The 17822-nt window shown below is 37.6% G+C and overlaps 1 protein-coding gene across 5 annotated transcripts in view; it reads left to right on the top strand.

Moving 5' to 3' along the window:
• The window catches only part of STARD3NL (STARD3 N-terminal like), a 47087-nt gene that overhangs the window by 14794 nt on the left and 14471 nt on the right, over positions 1-17822 (top strand). For 3 of the 5 annotated variants that reach the window (XM_069461765.1, XM_069461763.1, XM_069461762.1), the window contains 3 exons: positions 8298-8579; positions 15168-15245; positions 15845-15922. In XM_069461765.1, coding sequence (XP_069317866.1) covers positions 8355-8579; positions 15168-15245; positions 15845-15922 — 381 coding nt within the window. In that variant the 5' untranslated portion in view covers positions 8298-8354. Of the gene's footprint in view, positions 1-5984; positions 6122-8293; positions 8580-15167; positions 15246-15844; positions 15923-17822 lie in introns of those variants that run through there. The other 2 variants (XM_069461766.1, XM_069461764.1) reach the window with 2 other exon arrangements.

The following is a 17822-nucleotide window of genomic DNA, read 5'->3' as shown; positions in this document are numbered from 1 at the left end:
AATTAAGTAAAATCTGTAGGTCAATTTGTGGAGCATTGATATCTTAACAATATGAATCATTCAAATCCATGAATATGGTATATCTCTCCATTTATTTTCATCTTCTTCAATTTCTCTCAAAAGTGTTTTGTAGCTTTCAGTGTTGAGATCTTGTGTATCTTCTATTAAATTTATTCCTTAGTGTTTTGTTTTTGATGCTGTTTTAAATGGTCAGCCTGTCTTTCCCTCTCTCCCTCCCTCCTTCCCTCTTTCTTTCGTTCTTTATCCCCCTTTCTCCCTTCCTTTCTCTCTCTCTTTCTTTTTTTCTGTGTCTAGTTTCTTCCCACTCCTATTCCCAGAATGAAGGAATTGATAAACAGGTGAATCACAAAATTTTAAATGAACGCTTGATAATTTTTTTTTTTAAATAGGACAGCAAAAGTAATCTTAATGCAGCATGATAGATGTCATTATAGAGGTCTGTGTATACTGTTTTCTGATGGGGTGGAGAGGTGTAGAAGAGTGGGAGGAAACAAATGCTCCCCTGAGAAAGTGACCTTTGAGTTAAGGCTTATCAAATGAGGGAGAGCCTCAGAGATAAGGAGAGTGGCACTCCAGTTAGAGAGAAGAATGTTTTTTTAATAAAAGCAGAGGTCTGTGAGAATGTGATGCCTTTAGGCAACTGCTTGTGATTTTTAGCATGGTGAAATGGTTCTGTAGAAGTAGGTAGAAGCAGGCCACGTGTTAGGTTAGGCAAGATTAAAGAGTTCGAGCTCTACCTGAAGATCCCAGGAAGCCATTTAATAAATGATCTCATAAACATAATAATCTACTTTTCTAAAACATTTAGTGCTATTGTGACTCAATACCTTTAAAAAAAAATTGGACTAATGCTTAATATTGGGAAAATTTCCTGTTACAGTTCAAATTTTTGGCTATCACTGATAAAAAGTTGCCCTATATTTCTAACCTATGGCCCCTAAATACTGCGTTCACACTCCTCTCGTTTGCTTCTTTTTCCTTGTCTTCTGAGGCCAACTGTCAGTTTCCAGTTTTCTTTGAGCTTATTTTATTGTTTTTCTTGTATCAGTGATGTGTCTTTCTGTCTCTTTCAAAACCTGGAGAAGAAACTTCAAGAACCACATTTTCAGAAAATGTGGAAATGGAGAATTATTCCACAAAGTTTGAAATTATACAAGTCCCCCCACCAAGTTAAAAACCAGTGCAATGAAACATTTTAATGGTTAAACAGAAATATCTGTCCTCCTATTAATTTTAGTTTTTACTTATATGAGCTTTGAATTATGTAATGTTTTAGGTACAAGTTCTAATATGTTGGTACTACTTGTGGGAGCTGTTCTGAGGTTTAAATGACATATATCTTAAGCATATCAGAGTATATCTCAGCATTGCACCTGACACAGTAAGTCTCAATGTAAGGAAGTTACTCATTTTGTTATTATGTTAATATATGGTAACCAATGTTATATAATATGTAATAATATATTAATATGTGTGGTTAGTTTATACTTTCGTTGTGTGGTATGTTATGATCTTTTGTTCTTTGTTATATGTTACATTGGTACACGTTCCTGGTCAGATAATGTCAGTATTTTGCTAGCTTTATTTAATGATAGGCTAGCTTTCCTTTTTAATGCTCTGAATCAATATGTAGGATTTTATTTTTCTTTTATTTCAAATTTTGAAATGCCTATGAGACCTGACTCCAGTCTTTTGCCAGTTGATTCTTTTTCAACTTTTTCAGCTTTCTTTTTGGGGATAATTTATTTTATTCGGGCCAACTATTGCTTCTTAATGTAATTTATATATTTCCAGAGTATTGACTTTCTTTATGGTTTTCAAATGTAATTAGTATAAAGTATTACTTACACTTTGAAAGTTGCCTCTTCTCTGGTGGCACTTGTATTCCTTTATTAATACTCCCCTACCCAATTTAGGTTTATATTTGCCTTTTTAAAGGACTATTTAGTGAGTTCATGTACATATTTTAAATTTGTTTATGGAAATAATCATCCATGTAAAAAAGTAGAGAGTTTAGTATAAGGAATCGCATTCTACCCACCCCCAAGCTTGCAACAATTATCATCATTCTCCCTTTGGATTTATTAATTGCACTTATTTAAAAAAAATGATACTTTTTTGCATAGGATAGTTGTAGTTTTTCTAACTTTGTTGTTTAAATGCCTAATTCTTTAATTTTTTCTTTATCTAAAAAGTACAGTACTTTAAGTGAATGAATTTGATGATAAGCCCAAATTTGACAGCTTTCCACTGTTTTCACTGTCATTATTTTCTAATGGTTGTTTTTTTTACTTTTTAAATATTCTTATCCCAATAGTTATTTTAGGAAATATTGTTACTTATAAATTTCTATTTTATGTACTTGTTTTCTATACAGTTCCTATAAGATTTATTTGAATTAGATGTTTTTTGGTAGTCAAGTTTTATGATGGATTTTGTAAGCATGGTTTATAATCTCCTCAAAATAGCATATAATCTATGACTGTATGGTTAAAAATAATTGACTTATTTAAGCAGCTTAATTATAGTACTCAATCTACATCCATATTTATATCTTTAAAATATTAAATAGGTAAGAAAAGTAAACTATCAAAACCTCCCATTATATTATAATCTGTCATTTACTTAGCATTTGCCTTTTCTTAGTTTTTAAAGATATATTTTTTATTCCTGTTCTTTCTGATAGGGCATACATTGGCATGTGGTGAATATTAACCCTGGTATCAAATTTATTCCACTTCTCAATTTTAAAAAATCAGAATATTAGCCATACCTGCTGAGTTAAAAGGACATATGTGAGAACATACAGTGTCCTGGCTGCCACCAAAAGTAGTGCAGAGAAGGCTGGATGATTGGGTTGAGAGACTTGATTTGGCTACCAGAGTCCCTGTCTGCACCTCCTAGGAAAGTGTGAGAGCTTGTGGGACTTCTGTAAAACACCAGCAGAGGGTAGCCACTGCTCCATAGCAGCTGCTCTTTATCGTCTGGGAAGTGTCAATTCTGTGCTGAAATAGATGGAGCTGAAGTTTTGGCTCAGGTCTACACCTAGCATGGGGTGCAGCCTAGATCAGTGAAACATAGACAACCTACAGACCTATGAACTTAAGAATAGATGTAAGTTGCTTTAAGCCATTGAGTTTTAGATAGTTTGTTAATACAGTATAATTGTTGAAATAGCTGACTGATATAGTATATAGGAGGATAGTTACCCATTGCCATAAAACAAGACATCAATCTCTTTTTCAAAAAGTAAAACAACCAAAGGGGATTCTCATCTCTTCACACAAATGTTTTTCTTTGTTTTATAATTCTCCGCTCTCTGTATTTCCCCCAAAGTTGGGAAAAATCCCAAATTGTGGATTTAGCTTCCTATGTATATAGCTAATCAATACTTAATACCCTCTTTAGAGAGGGATAGCTTTCCTTAAGCCTACCCAGAGAGGATCTCAGTACCAAGGATTGAATATTTAAGACTTCTAAAATGTCATGTGGGAAAATAGCCAAGCTCTTTCTCAGAAACAAATGCTTATAATCTCCTCAAGTCAACAGAGATTTTTGGGAGCCTGCCCTGTGCCAGTGTCTGAGCTAGACTCTAGATAGAACTAATTCAATTGATAATTTGTTTTGTTCCTGGTGTATGCCATGTGCTGTGGTCAAATTCAGGGCCTTTAAAGAGTATACCAGGTGGCAGGAGAGGCACACAGGTAAATGGATTAATGAAGGTGTGGTGTGGTAAGCAGTGTCATGAGTGGCCCATCCACAGTCTTGGCAGGGGTTAGAGAGATGAACTTGACTTTGACTGGAGATTGGAACATGGGAAGCATTCAGGGAAGTCTTCCTGATAGAACTGACAGTTGTACTGCATCTTTCTGAAGGGTGTGGTTTCAAAGAGTAGAAAGGGGCTTTAGGAACAATCCTTCTCTTTACACATTAAAAGGAATCTCTGTCCCTCAGTGAGTGTCAGAATCACATGGTTCAGGTATCTGGGATCACCAAGATGCACAGGTGATACTGATGTAGATGCAAACAAAAAATCCATTACATATGGAATTGCATATGCAAATTCCATAATGCATTTTATGCAATTGCTTATTCTCTGTTGGAATTGCCTTAAGAACCTTCAGATGCTATCTTTGCTGGGCAGGCAGCTCTGTTCCTGTCTGTAGGGTTCCACCACCCAGGCTAGCCAGTCCCACACTCAGAGTTTTTCTGTCTTCCCTCAAAACTTGAATGAAATGCCATATCCAGGAATGTGTAAATCTGGCTTTAAGATAAGTCCAACACTCACAGGTTTTGTGTCTGTCTTGGCCAAATTAAGCAACTAGAAGTTCATTAGAGTTAACCTACTGTCAGGGGAAATTTGACTAATGGAAATAGGCAACAGGAAGAAGCTGAGAAGATGTACCCCTGTTCTCTTCCCACAGACTGCCTTGAGGCGTCGTTTCTCCACTTTGCATATCTGGAAATGTGCCACTTGGCTGAATGGACCTGCCAGCCATTGACTGGTGTGTCACTTCAAAGCTCATCCAGAAGCCAGTGCAATGCTTCTCATTCTTCCCTGTTTCACTCATTTTCATTATTTATCCTGTATTTTTTTAAGGAACTCAGGCTAAAACATTCTATGTATATACATTTGAGAAGAAATATATCTATTATATTAAGTCAAATACACTTGTATTTAGAAGGTACCTTTAACTCAAGACTTATCACAATAAAATTCATCACAGAAAAATCAAGTCCAGTTTTATTATAAGGGCTAATAATGCAGAAACCAAGATTTCCCTACAGAACACAAATTAGCTGATATGTCATTAGTATTTTTGACCAGTACTTCCTAAATTTCCCAGTTCACGTCTCTTTATGGGAAATATTCTTGAGCTTTTTCTCTCCTCCCACTTGCCCACAAGTTCCTACCAATCCCCCAAAGAAACTATCCCTCAGGGGTAATTGGTTTTTTGTTTGTTTGTTTGTTTGTTTGTTTTTTGAGTGTGGATAGAGGCTGTCAAATTTGTTTACCTGCTGTTGTGAATTGCAAGGTGTAGTGACAGGTGGCTATTAGTTTCACTGGCAGTGAAGGAGAGGACAAAGATAGCCAAATGTTTCCAAGTTTAATTAGTATGTCGCTAGCATGAGTCCCTCAAACCGAGCACCCTTCTTCTCTTATTTTCCCTTTTTTGAGTAGAAATTTCACTCAAAAACCTTATCCTACAAGTCTGAACCATATATTTTCAAGACCTAGATGATCTACACTGTCAGTTGTTATATCTAGACCAATTCGCTGGATTAAGTATAGGTAAATTTTAAAAAAAAGAGAGAAAAGGAAGCTCTCTCTCCCTTTTATGATTTCCTTATTTCCCAGAGAAAAATCACTTTGTTTAGAGTCAAGCTGCTCTGAGTAATCTGTTCTTTGGGTAACTTTATTATTGAAGCTATTGCCAAGTAGCTGTAAATTCTAGCTAATTATCAGTTTTACATCTGAAAAATAATGATTCTCATTTCCCAAGTCATGTGTTTACCATTATTAGTATAATGTTGTTTTATATTTTGAAATATTAAGCCTCAGATTTTTACGGTTGGTATTTTCCTTTGTTGTCCTTTTTTATTCAGGAGGAGTGGGTTTATGGAAGGAGGAAAGAGTGAGACTTAGAAAATGATCTAATTACTTTGACAATGATTTTCCTCCTAAAAGCAATCCTCAGTTTCAATTTTGAATTTGTTGGATTTCCCAAGTAGTTTAGTGAATGTAAGAATTGAAATTAATTTTTAAATACAGTTGCTAATAGATTATTAGACTGGCTTAAGAATTACTGGGTTTCTTTTTCTTGACATAGAATGTATTGTTGAAGAAATATGTCTTTATTCATCCAGATTCAGTTTTAAAGAACATCTCAGCTATCTTTTTAAACTTCAAAAAGTGTGTTTCATCACAAAAAATATATTATTTATATTCATTTTTACTTATTATTCCAGAATTAGTTTCTAGAAGTCTGACAGGTAATTGCAGTGCTTTGCAAGCTTTGTTTTAAGAGCTGCTGTACTGGGGAGTGTGCCACTGATATTCCTTCACTAGGATGATGTTGATCTCATGGAGACAAATTATGTAGAAATACTTTCAGTTTTTGGAACTTTGTATTTTCTTTTAAAAATCACTGAAGTAGACTCCTATTGAGATTTTCAAAATGATTTGCTGACTCTGAGGAAGTTAATTAAATGACAGTGACACTGTTACCTAATGTCACCTAGATAAGCAGATGAGAAAGGGAAGAGCTGCATAGAGTCCTGGGACATCTGTCTAAGGCCCTAACAAAATGACATTTGAATATAGTCCTTCCTGTTATAGTAAGTACAAAAAAAGAAATTTGAAAAATGTGGAAAAGGTAAAAGGAAGGAGGGAAATATAACCTCATCAGCCAGAGATAATCATTGCTAACATCTGATTTTTTCATAGATACAGTCTTGTAAGAATTTGGTTTAGATTTATTTTATAGAGTTGTGAACATACTACTTGTTTGTGTATTCCATTTAGTATTAGATTTTAATCTAGTTATTATTATAACCCATGCATTTTTTAGGTCATTATAAATGCTTTGTAAACATTTACTTTAATGACTATACTGTGGCTATACCATGATTTATCTAATTATTCTCCTATTGTTAGATATTTAGGTTGTTTTCTAATTGAGACTATTATAGATATATTATGTGAAGTCTTTTAAATAGACATTTTTATTGAAAGATAATGCACTATTCATTTATGTATACGTATACATAAATACGCAGATCTTTGAATTTTTCATGAGTTAACACATTGCTGAAGCTACTGTCTACATCAGTAAATTATCAGTAAGTGAGCACAGCCATGTTACCATGACTCAGGTCAGGAACTAGAACTTTGCCAGGTCCCCCAAATACAGCCCCCCCCTTGTACCGTCTAATCACTGTTCCCTCCCTCTTCCTTGAAGATAATCACTAACCTGACCTCTGATGCCATAGATTGGTTTTTGCCTTTAAAGGTCTGTAGTTACTTCCCTTTAGATTTCAGAGCTAGAGTTATAAGATCAAGAGGTATGAATATTTTAAAGTATCTTATTTCATATAATCAAATTGCGTTCAAAATTGTCATGCCCTTTACCATCACACTATATAAAAGTATGGAAAGAACTTTTGTGCCTGAGCGTAGGAAGGGGAGAGAAATAAAGGGTCAAGTATAAAGAGATGAAGTTCTGGACAGTGAATAGGACCAAATAGGACAATATTACTTTAAAGAAATCTCAGCAGTCTGTTTCCAAATTCAGTTTTACCTCTTTGAAAATGCTCTTCTTTATCTGGCCGTTGCCAGTCATTGTGGCAGAAAGAAAGGAGAGCATGCTGAGCCACACACTGGCTCTGCGTACTTCTGGACACAAGTGGCCCACAAACCTGTGCCCACGTTACATGTAGGCCACATCCATGGCCAAAGAAAGGACTTGAGTTCAAAGAGTGAGGAATGTATAATCCCACAGGTAGAGGTACTACAGGAAGGGAAACTAGGATATTTGGAAAACAGTCACTTTCTGTTTAATGACTTTGCCCCATCCATGAGGAGGTCAGATTTTTAGGTTACTCATCTTTTACTTCTATGATAAAAGCACATCCTGGCTTTAGGAGACCTGCATCTCTGTGGAGGGCTGTAACTTCTGTAATTATCAGTCCAGTAGTTGCATAGTGCTGAACTCTTTAGAGTGTGTACACTTCTTTTCCAAAAAGAGGCCTGGAAACATTCTTGTCCCTTAGGAGGATGAGGAAATGCTAAATTCAGTTTATTAGGTACTTTTCATAGAAAGCACTTCCTTCTTATGAAATAACCTTTTTATAGTTAATTTACAGGCTCTGCTTACATGCTCCAGGAAGGCATTCAGCAAATAGTTTTCTAGTCCATGTGTAGTGACACAGGACTGTGGATGTTTTCTCCCTGGTACAGCAAGAGAACTGGCCTGGCTCATTCACCAAGAGTCCTGCTCCCACCTTTTAATTGTGGTCAGCATTCCATCTTTCACCCTTTCTTATTGCATTCTTCTTTCTTGCCATTGCTTTGTATAACAACTAATTTGTAGTATTAATTGAAAACAGTAAGCCTTGCTTCTCATTTCACTTTCTCTTTATGTCTTCATCAAGACATAAATCAGTCAAGAGACCCTGTTGCGCAGTTAGAGAAATAGTCACACAGTGGTGAGGGTAGTAGAGTCGTATCAGGTGATCTTGGATTTAACGTGGTATCTCTCTTTTATTCCCCAAAGGTCTCTTCTCTCCAGGGATGGTGAAGTTGGAAAAAGGCTCCTTTAACCCGCCCCAGGATGAACCACCTGCCAGAAGACATGGAGAACGTTCTTACTGGGAGCCAGACCTCCCATGCTTCTTTGCGCAGCGTCCATTCCATCAACCCCACACAACTCATGGCCAGGATTGAGTCCTATGAAGGAAGGGAAAAGAAGGGCATATCTGATGTCAGGAGGACTTTCTGTTTGTTTGTCACCTTTGACCTCTTATTTGTAACATTACTGTGGATAATAGAGTTAAATGTAAGTTGGATTTTTTTCATGACTTTATAAAAAATATTTCCAGAAACAAAAATACTATCTTCTTATTTTTCTGACCATTTCTGTTTCATTTAGTGATTTCCGTATTTTTCCAAATGAGATAACATTGCTCTTCTCCAGCTAATTTGGACCTTTCTTGTTCACTGATGTTATTGTTTAAAACAAACCTGAGGCCAGGCACCATGGCTAACTCCTATAACCCTAGCACTTTGGGAGGCTGAGGCAGGAGGATTGCTTGAGGCCAGGAGTTCGAGACCAGTCTGAGCAAGAGTGAGCCCCAGTCTTTACAAAAAATAGAAGAATTAGCAGGGTGTGGTGGCATGTACCTGTAGTACCAGCTACTTGAGAGGGTGAGGCAGGAGGATTCCTCAAGCCCAGGAGTTTGAGGTTACAGTGAGTAGTGAGCTATGATGACACCACTGTACTGTAGTACAGGAGACAGAGAAAGACCCTGTCTCAAAAAAAAATAAAATAAAATAGTAAATTAAAAACTTAGACTGTATGGGATTTTGAAATTTGAATTTCTGGTGTTTTGCTTTATAAAAGGAGTTGACCAAAAAAATAGGCTATTTTAGTAAATAAAGTTTTATTGGAACATAGCCATGCCCATCTGTTTATATATTGTTTATGGCTGGCTTCTGTGCTGATTGAGTTGAATAGTTGTGACAGAGACCCTCTGGCCCTCCAAGGCAAAAATATTTATCCCCTAGCCCTTTTTTAGAAAAAGTTTGATGTTACTTCTTCCAAAAAATGATTCTGGAATATGTTTTAGATGTTTCATCTGCTTTTCTGATTCTTATATTTAAGATTTTGCATGTGTTTATTCTTTACTTTTTTGCAGAGATTACTTATTCATAATATATGAAAAAGTTTATCCTAAAAGCATTTGGAGTTATACTATATTATCAAATAATTGTCTAGACCAGTATTATCAAATAGAAATATAATCCAAAATTTAAAACATGTAATTTCAACTTTTCTAGATGCCACATTAATAAAGTAAAAATAAACAAGTAAAAATCATTTTAATAATTTAATCCAATATATCTGTTTTCTCCCTAAATCTTGAGTCTATTTACATTCCTCACCAACAAATACATGAGCTCTTCCCAGAAGGCTTTCCTCACAAGGAAAGGTTGTCTGTTTCTTTCATTTCAATAGTTCATTTATTCCAGGAAGTGTTTGCTAAGATCTAGGTAGTAATAATTATTGCCTAGTGTTTATTATTAGAGACAATGCTAGGTGCTTTATAAGGATTTATTAAAATACAGAAAATATGAAAACATTTTGAAAGTGCTGTTTTAAAATGATTTTAAATTTTTTCTTTTAACAGCAGGAGTCAACATCTTAATCTCATTTCTGATTCATAACAGCAATTTCAGTTCTAGACTCTAGTCTCTTAATAATTAGGGTCACTGAATCTCATTTAGTTTCATCATGAATCCTAATAGAGGAAGAAAACTCATTATGAAAGCATACAATTTTATTAGAAAATAAGATTTGTGCCATAATCACAGTGATATGCAACATGAATCTACTCTTAAATTTCTGTTTACAGATTTTCCTTCTGTTAACTTAGCCCTATTGGAATGCCTTACTTTTGTTTAAAACCACACGGATCAGTGATATGACATAGTAATTTAGAATGGCTCTCTTTTATTTGTTCCATATGCATACATTAAAGAAATTATTTAAAGAAAGTATTTAATGTATATTTTAAAGGAGTCAGGTGCTATCAAAACTGACAGCTATGTATTGAGAGGTAAATAAGAAATCCGTCTGTTAACAGGAAGCATAGCAGCAGTTCTATGGGGGTACACTTAAAAATTATTTTAACATCAGCACACAGTCAAGGTATTCAGTGCTTTGGCCACTAATCTCACTTTGTAGCTTTACGTGAGGGAAGTCATGGGGCAGAGCTGTGGTGGGGCTGGTGGAGCACGCAGCTCACTTCCTTCGTTTCTTGTTCTGGGAAATGGAAATGAAGTGGGCTGCCCCAGCTCTTGCTTTCAGAAGGGATCTATTTACATCTGCATGCAACACGTTATAGATGAAAAATCACCAGGCCTACCAGTTTAGAAGTGTGTTTTTATCCTTACTACTGGTTGCCCCAATAGTAAAATTAGAAGAGAGAATGTAGATGGTTTTAAGAGGTGTATCATGACTTTTTTAGTACTTTTCTTTTCAGTATCCAGTTTCTAATTCTGTTGTTTTGAATAGTCAATCCTGACCTGAGTTTTTCATTACACACTGTACCCTTCATTGTCTTTTGTTTTCTCTTTGTAAATCTCTAATCACTGAAATCCATTGTTTTTTTCCACTTCTATACGTGTACTGAGCACAGTTCTGATTCAGGTGTTGCAAGCTCCACAAAACCATATGGGATTTGAAGTTTAGCTGAGGAGACATGGCACATATCTTTTATTACCTTGTAATGTTAGTCTTTAAAAGAAGAAATGAAATGCCATAAAGGATGCTTAGGCCATTAGAAGAGAATGGGGGAAGCCAGCTGTTATCTGCAATCGTAACAGTAACCAAGGAACTTTGCCTTCCTATATGACTTCTGCCTTATCAGCCACCTTCCCTCCTTGCTCCAGGGAGCTCACTGGCACCATCCCAGCCCGGAGTGCAGAGCCTGGGTGAGCCCAGAGAAGCTTAACACCACCTTGGTTCATTTTCCTTTTGGAAGATCTTAGGGTAGCTGATCTCTTTTGGGTCAGTTGAAGGGATGGTTTTGATTCTGTTCAGGGCCTCTGTTGGTCTACCTTTGACTAGACTGATTTCCCATGTTGGACCTGGTATTAACCATGGCTTGAATTCCCTGAGGACTTTGTTCTCTCTCCAGACTCTCCCCCAGATTCTTTAGATTAATATGAACAGGGATCAAAGTGACAGGGGAAGGGAAGTTGCTTTTCTTTTTAGCTGTCGATACTTTGAGACTGCATTTCAAAAAGGCTTTTATCAGTGCTTATTGCCTGTTTTCTTATTATTTCTCACTGGTGTACTAAAAAGTGTCAGAACACTTCTGATTTGACCTAGAGCTATCATGACCAGCTCTGTGGCCTTGAAGCAAGACATCTAATAAGTTCTCTGGTCCTCGGTTTCTCAGTCATTTCACTGAACCAATACTGGGCTTGCCTTCCTCTTGGTTCAAATGAGGATCAAGTGGAAAGATGTATATAGCAGCCTCTCAGGAGTTATAAACATCTACATAACTATAGGTTATGCAATTTATTATAATAACTGAAATGAATTTAACATAGAAAAAAATGTTGGTTACTGTTTTCTCACTATGTTACATTTAAGTTTCAGGTACTTACTACCCCAGTGATTCCCATTCTGACTCTGTCATCCCACTGTCACTCTGTTATATAAACTGTGATGACCAAGGGTAACAGAAATTCAGACGAGGGAGATCAATGGATTAGAACTATCTGAGGGGGCGAGCAGAGAAGATGGCCTGTGAAGTGGGTTTGGAAGAATGGGTGGGTGGCACTTGGGACGGAAAGGTGCTCTGGCACGATCAGGGAAGGAGGATCTCCACAGTGTGCGAGCATTGGAGAGAGGGTTTGGAGATCAGGGTGAGCAGAAGTACTGAGGCAGAGTGTGCTTGTGCATGGGTGCGTTAGGCAGGTGTGTGTTTGGAGGGGACATTGACAGGCTGAGAAAACACTAGTGTGGCTAGAAAGTAAGGTGCCTGTAAGAAGTGGAATTGCCTAGGTAGGCTGGTGCTCGATTATTAAAGTTATTAAAAGGTGTATATTAATAGAAGTGGTTGGATTTACTGCAATGGTGAGCTGTTATAGGTTCTGGAGCAGATAGGAAAACATGGTTTTGAGATCATGCAGAAGTCAGTGCCTTGCAGTCTACATCACAGCCTCCTTGATGTGTCCAGCTGATGTCTGACTTAACATGCTCCCCCCAACACACACACCTGCTTTCCCCCTTCTTTTTCAGCCAACAAAGCCAGATGCTCAGGCCGGAAATGAAGACTCAGCCTTGATTGATTTGCTTGTTTGTTTTGTATTTTTCATGCCCTATATCCAGTCTAAGAGTAAGTCCTGTCAAATATACCTCTAAAATATATTGTAAATGTGACCACTTTTCTCCTTTTCTGCTGTTACCATCCTTGACCAAGCCCATGTCATCACTCACCCAAACTGCTGCATTATGTTCCCTGTTGTTTTGCCTGGTCTACTCTTACCCTACAGTCCCTTCTCCCCATAGTAGCCAGACCAACCTATGAAAAACATAAGTCAGATCATGTCACTTTCTATTAAAAACCTTTACTGGCTTGCTAGAGCACTTAGAATAAAATCCAAATGTCATAACTTGGCTTGCAAAGCTCCCAGGAGCCTCTCCAGACTTCCTTCCCACCCTCTGTTCCATCAGCCACATTTGCCTCCTCCTGTTCCCCGACTGGAACAAGCTCCTTTCTGTCTTGGGACCTTTCTGCTAGTTGTTTCCTCTATATGAAATGATTCATGTCCTGTATCTTTTTGTAGATTCTGACTTCTTACTGCTGGTATCGTTTTAAATGTCACCATGATTCTATTACATTATCCTCCTTCCGTTCTCTGTGTAGCACTTCTTTTCTTATTTGTCATCTCCCTTGCCTTGCTAGAATGTAAGTTCCATGAAGACAAAGGAATATTGTTTTGTTTCCCAAAGCATTTCCTGTGTTTAGAACAGTGCCTGGCACTTAATGGGTGCTCAGAAAATATTTTGGTTAAGGGATAAAGATCACTGTGGCAGTGGTGTGCGGACTGGACTAAACTAGGGACAAATTGGCATCAGAGCACTAACTCAGAAGCTGTTGCAGGAACGCCATGGGAGGTGGTGGGAATAGGAAGGGAAGGGATAACCTGAGAGACATACTGAGTATCAAAAGGCTTGTTCATAGGCTGATTTTATCATCCCAATATCCAAAGGTGACTAAGGTTTCTAATGATGAAACCTAGAAGAGCAGTACCAGAAAGAACCATGACTGGGAAGAGATTTTGTGTGAAAGTAAAGACAGTCTATTTAAGACATCTTGAGCTAGAGATAAAAATTTTGAAGTAAGGATTTAGAGTACAAATTAGGACTAGAGATATAAATGTTAGATATCTCTATTTAAAGGCAACACAAATTCAGAGTCTTTTAAACTATGCAGATACCAGAGAAAAGCTTTTGCTGGGAGCTCTTTCCTGCAAAACCGTATTGGCAGCTTTGACTTCTGTTCTCTCAGGAATGAAAACGGGAGGTCTCTGTGTGGTAGAGAACTCCTGTTTGCCACTTGGAATAATCACTCTTTTAATATTATGGATATTGGTAAGTTTCTTAGTCTGTAGAGACAGTGATGAGACTAGATGATTGATTGGCTTTTAATAATTACTTCTACTTACTCCTAGGTTTTCCATTCTCTTTATTTGTAAAGGTCTGTAGCCAAGGAGGTCTAAAGCCAATCTGGGCTATTACACAAAAATCTAGCCCTCCTTAAGGGATTTTAAGGTACAGAATAATGCTTATGGTATGTTTTCATTTGTATAACAAATATAAATACTTGAAAATATAGCTAAGCCAGGAACACCTTTTCCTTATGGCAACTTTTATTCTAATGTGAACCTCTCAAAGATATTCCTTATTAATTTTATTTCCCTCATATCTAGGTGTCTGGTTAACTGCCCTTTTATCCTTTTTCAGACCCTCTGCATTTGTTTGCCAGGACTGTGTTCCAAATTGGAAACTTGAATTTACTGTGGCGCATCATCTTCCCTCGGATCAGGCTGTTGCAGGGGCCCTGACAGTTGCAGAATGCCTGCCTGGCCGCTGCATTGGCCGCCTGGCATAGGTCCTCTTAATGATTTTTTTAACAAACATTCTAGAGAGTTTAATTTGTAGAATTTAACTCGCCCTTGTTAATTTAAAATTTATTTTGATGGAATTGGGAGAGGGCAGAAAGCTTATCAGGTTTGACTTCCATCATTTAGTATAATGTTCTCACATATGATTTGAGTCTAATCTGTCTCTTATTTTATCTATTCAAGCTAAATATACATATATATATTTAAATTGATAAGAGTGCTGAATTTTAAAATTCCAGGAGCAGATGAAAACAAGAAATCACAGAGAACTTTTACGCTTCTGTCCCGTGTCATGGCAACCGCCATCACTGATGTTTGTCACGAGATCAGGAGGCCCAAGGCCTTCCAAGACCTAAGACTGTGGGAAGGTGACTAGAAAGTGAGGGAGGCCTGGATAAAGGGTGAACTGCCTTCTTTAAAATATACATTTGTATGATGGGAGACTTTGTCTTAAAAGGGGAAAAATTATTTAACATTTTAGTTTGCCAAAATATGAACTACAAAAGCCGTTATTTTTGTTATACATTTATATTTGTCAAATGACTGAATTCAGAATTGAGGAATGTAGACATGCTATTCAGCCCTTTTCTGTTAAAATCATGAGGATTCTTTTCTTCCACATTTTAACATTTCTGGGTTCTGAGAAGATAATAGGAAACCTTACTCTTATTTTATTTTCACACATAAATCTGTTCTCATTTTTGCTTCTTCCTCTCCTTCCTAGGTGAATGGAGGCATTGAAAACACATTAGAGAGGGAGGTGGTGCAGTATGACTACTACTCTTCTTATTTTGATATCTTTGTAAGTACTTTTCGTTTTATATTTCATTTCAGATACAATGAAACTGAGACCAAAAGGCAAATATTCTCTAAATGGTCTTCAAATTCTGTGCCATTTTTCCCCTCCCTTGAACATGGACCATATTTCCGTTTCCTTTAATTCCCCACCCATTCAGTGCTCTCTCTTTCACTAAGGAATCTCCTGATCGTTTCAAGGGATAAGATCAATGACAGACAAGAGAGGGCAGCAGAAGGAGCCATTCCCGTTTTCTTGGTGTAGAGCCTTACTTCTTTCAAATGGCTGAAACAGAGCTCACTGACATACCCTCATCACTGCAAGGAAAATTCAGCTACTTATATAACAGCGTGATGAAAATGCTGTCCCTGTTTTGCCTTTTTCATTTGTTGATAATGGGAAATTAATGTGAAGCCTTATTTGGTATTAACATTAAGTTCTAGAGCAGGGATTCCCAAATGCTGGTCTACAGACCAGTGCTAGTCTGTGGGAGTCTCCAGCTAAATCGGAATAATGGAGACTGTCTGACAAACTCTTCATAAAGCCAAATCACTTTCTTTTTGTATGTATTTTGAATAATGTCTCTTTCTTTTTTCTGTTTTTAGCTTTTGGCAGTTTTTCGATTTAAAGTGTTAATACTTGCATATGCTGTGTGCAGACTGCGCCATTGGTGGGCAATAGCGGTGAGTACGCCTGGATGAGTGGATCATCGGCTCCAGCGCTGGTGGCCAGGGCCTGCTCCCTGGGCGGGGAGACGTGCTTCTCATCTGGGTGGAATTCCGCTAGCTGTTCCTGAGTCCCCTTCCTCTGCACTTGAGTAGCTTTGACACTGCAAGACTTCTTCCCAGTGCCAATGAGTAACTGGCTTTGTCTCTATGGATACAGGGCCAAAAGAGGAATCTCAGAGGTCCAACAGTAGTTACTGGCCAGCACCAACCCACCCTACCTCATTTTGCAAATAAGAGATGAGAGCAGTACCTCTGTTATAGAGGTATTTGGGAAATTTTTTGTTTGGTTGAAACTGCTTAGTGATTTTTTTACTGATTTCACTTCTGCTTATTTTGATAATTGCCTTCCCCCATGCTGTATTTACCCTCCCTCCAGTCTTGGAGGGGAAGGCTCCCAGTCTCCTTTCTGTTGTTGCCTTATGGCTCCTCGAGGGCCGTGACCTTTTTACTCATCTGTTTGCTTGCATCTGTCACAGAGCTTTGATCTCCTCCATAAATATTTAGAGATTGAAAAAAGAATTACAAGTAATTCTGCCTGAATTATTTTTGCCATTCCCACAGACATCTGAATACTCACCTTGTTTATAGCTCTACTTGGGCAATTATATGAGGAGGGAGGGAATGTTGAGTTCTGTAGACAAGAGAGAACTGCTCAGGAATAACATGCAGTCCTGTGATTAAAGGGCGAGACCTTAGTCTGTGTGGGCCGGGCTCAGGCCTGTCCCGCTGGGAATGGGCGTTGTACTGCTCTCCTGGGTCCACCAGGGGGCCACGTCTGCCTGCGCCATCTCTTCTGAGCATTCACAGACTCGCCGGGCTGAGGTCAGACCGTGTGTTAATCTAGAGGGTCTCATTTCAGGGATGGAGGCTGACATTCTTTGCCAGACTTGACTCCCTTTCCTGAATACTCTTTTGCAGATACAACAATAACTGTGATGATTATACCTTCCCATTTTTCTACAACAATTTCCATTTGGGACAATTTTTTAAACTACTTGGTTATCTGTTTTTACAGTATTGTTTCATAGTTTATCAATGAAACCTTTGTTTTATGGTTGAAAGATTTTCAAAGTACCTCTTTTTCTAAGAGTATGTTATTGTAATAATCATATTATTTTATGGTACTTAATCTTGCCAAGAAGCTATTAGAAAGGTGACATCATTGCCAACCTCTGAATTTCTTCTCTTCCAGGACTCCCGACAGTCAGGGTGCTTCAGAGTCTCCATAGCGCATACTAGTTTTTGCCAGAGCATCCATTTCAATGTTTGTTTTGGAAAAGTGGCTGACGTAGTTATTGAATGAGAGTTACAAGAAAATATCTACAATATCTGCTTTCAAATTGTCTGAAGAGTAGATCTGTTCAGTAAATCCATTTTTTGTTTGTTTGTTTCTGATGCTTATTTTTAAAAACATTTGCAGAGAGAGTCTAGAGGCTGGAAGCAGGAAAAGTCAGCTGGTATCCCCAGAGCACTAAGTATCAGCCCGTAAAGTTAATTTGTGCCAGAATGTAAGATGCCTCCTCTTCCAAGTGTGGCACTCTGGCTGGGGTGTATAAATAAGTAACTGTTAATATTTACTGAGCAAGATACTTGATGTTCCCTGGCCTCCATTCTGTCAGTCAAGCTCCTATTGGCATTCACTTTGGTAAGGTTTCACCATGCTAAAAATGCTAATTGGAGGAGGTTGTGGCAAGGCTCAGGTACTGTGGTGTCTCTGGGCTTCACAATCCCTGGGGAGAGCCCTACCTGCATATTTCACTGATCTCTTCTTCTATGTGATTATATAGGCTTTGGATATTATAACGTCTGGTGGATAAGACAAAGTTTTCCAAGACATCAGCCTACTAGAATGTGG

Source organism: Eulemur rufifrons, chromosome 29 (assembly GCF_041146395.1).
Source record: "Eulemur rufifrons isolate Redbay chromosome 29, OSU_ERuf_1, whole genome shotgun sequence".
Lineage (NCBI taxonomy): Eukaryota > Metazoa > Chordata > Mammalia > Primates > Lemuridae > Eulemur > Eulemur rufifrons.
Note: the sequence above shows the minus strand (reverse complement) of the source record. Positions and strands in the feature narration are given on the sequence as shown.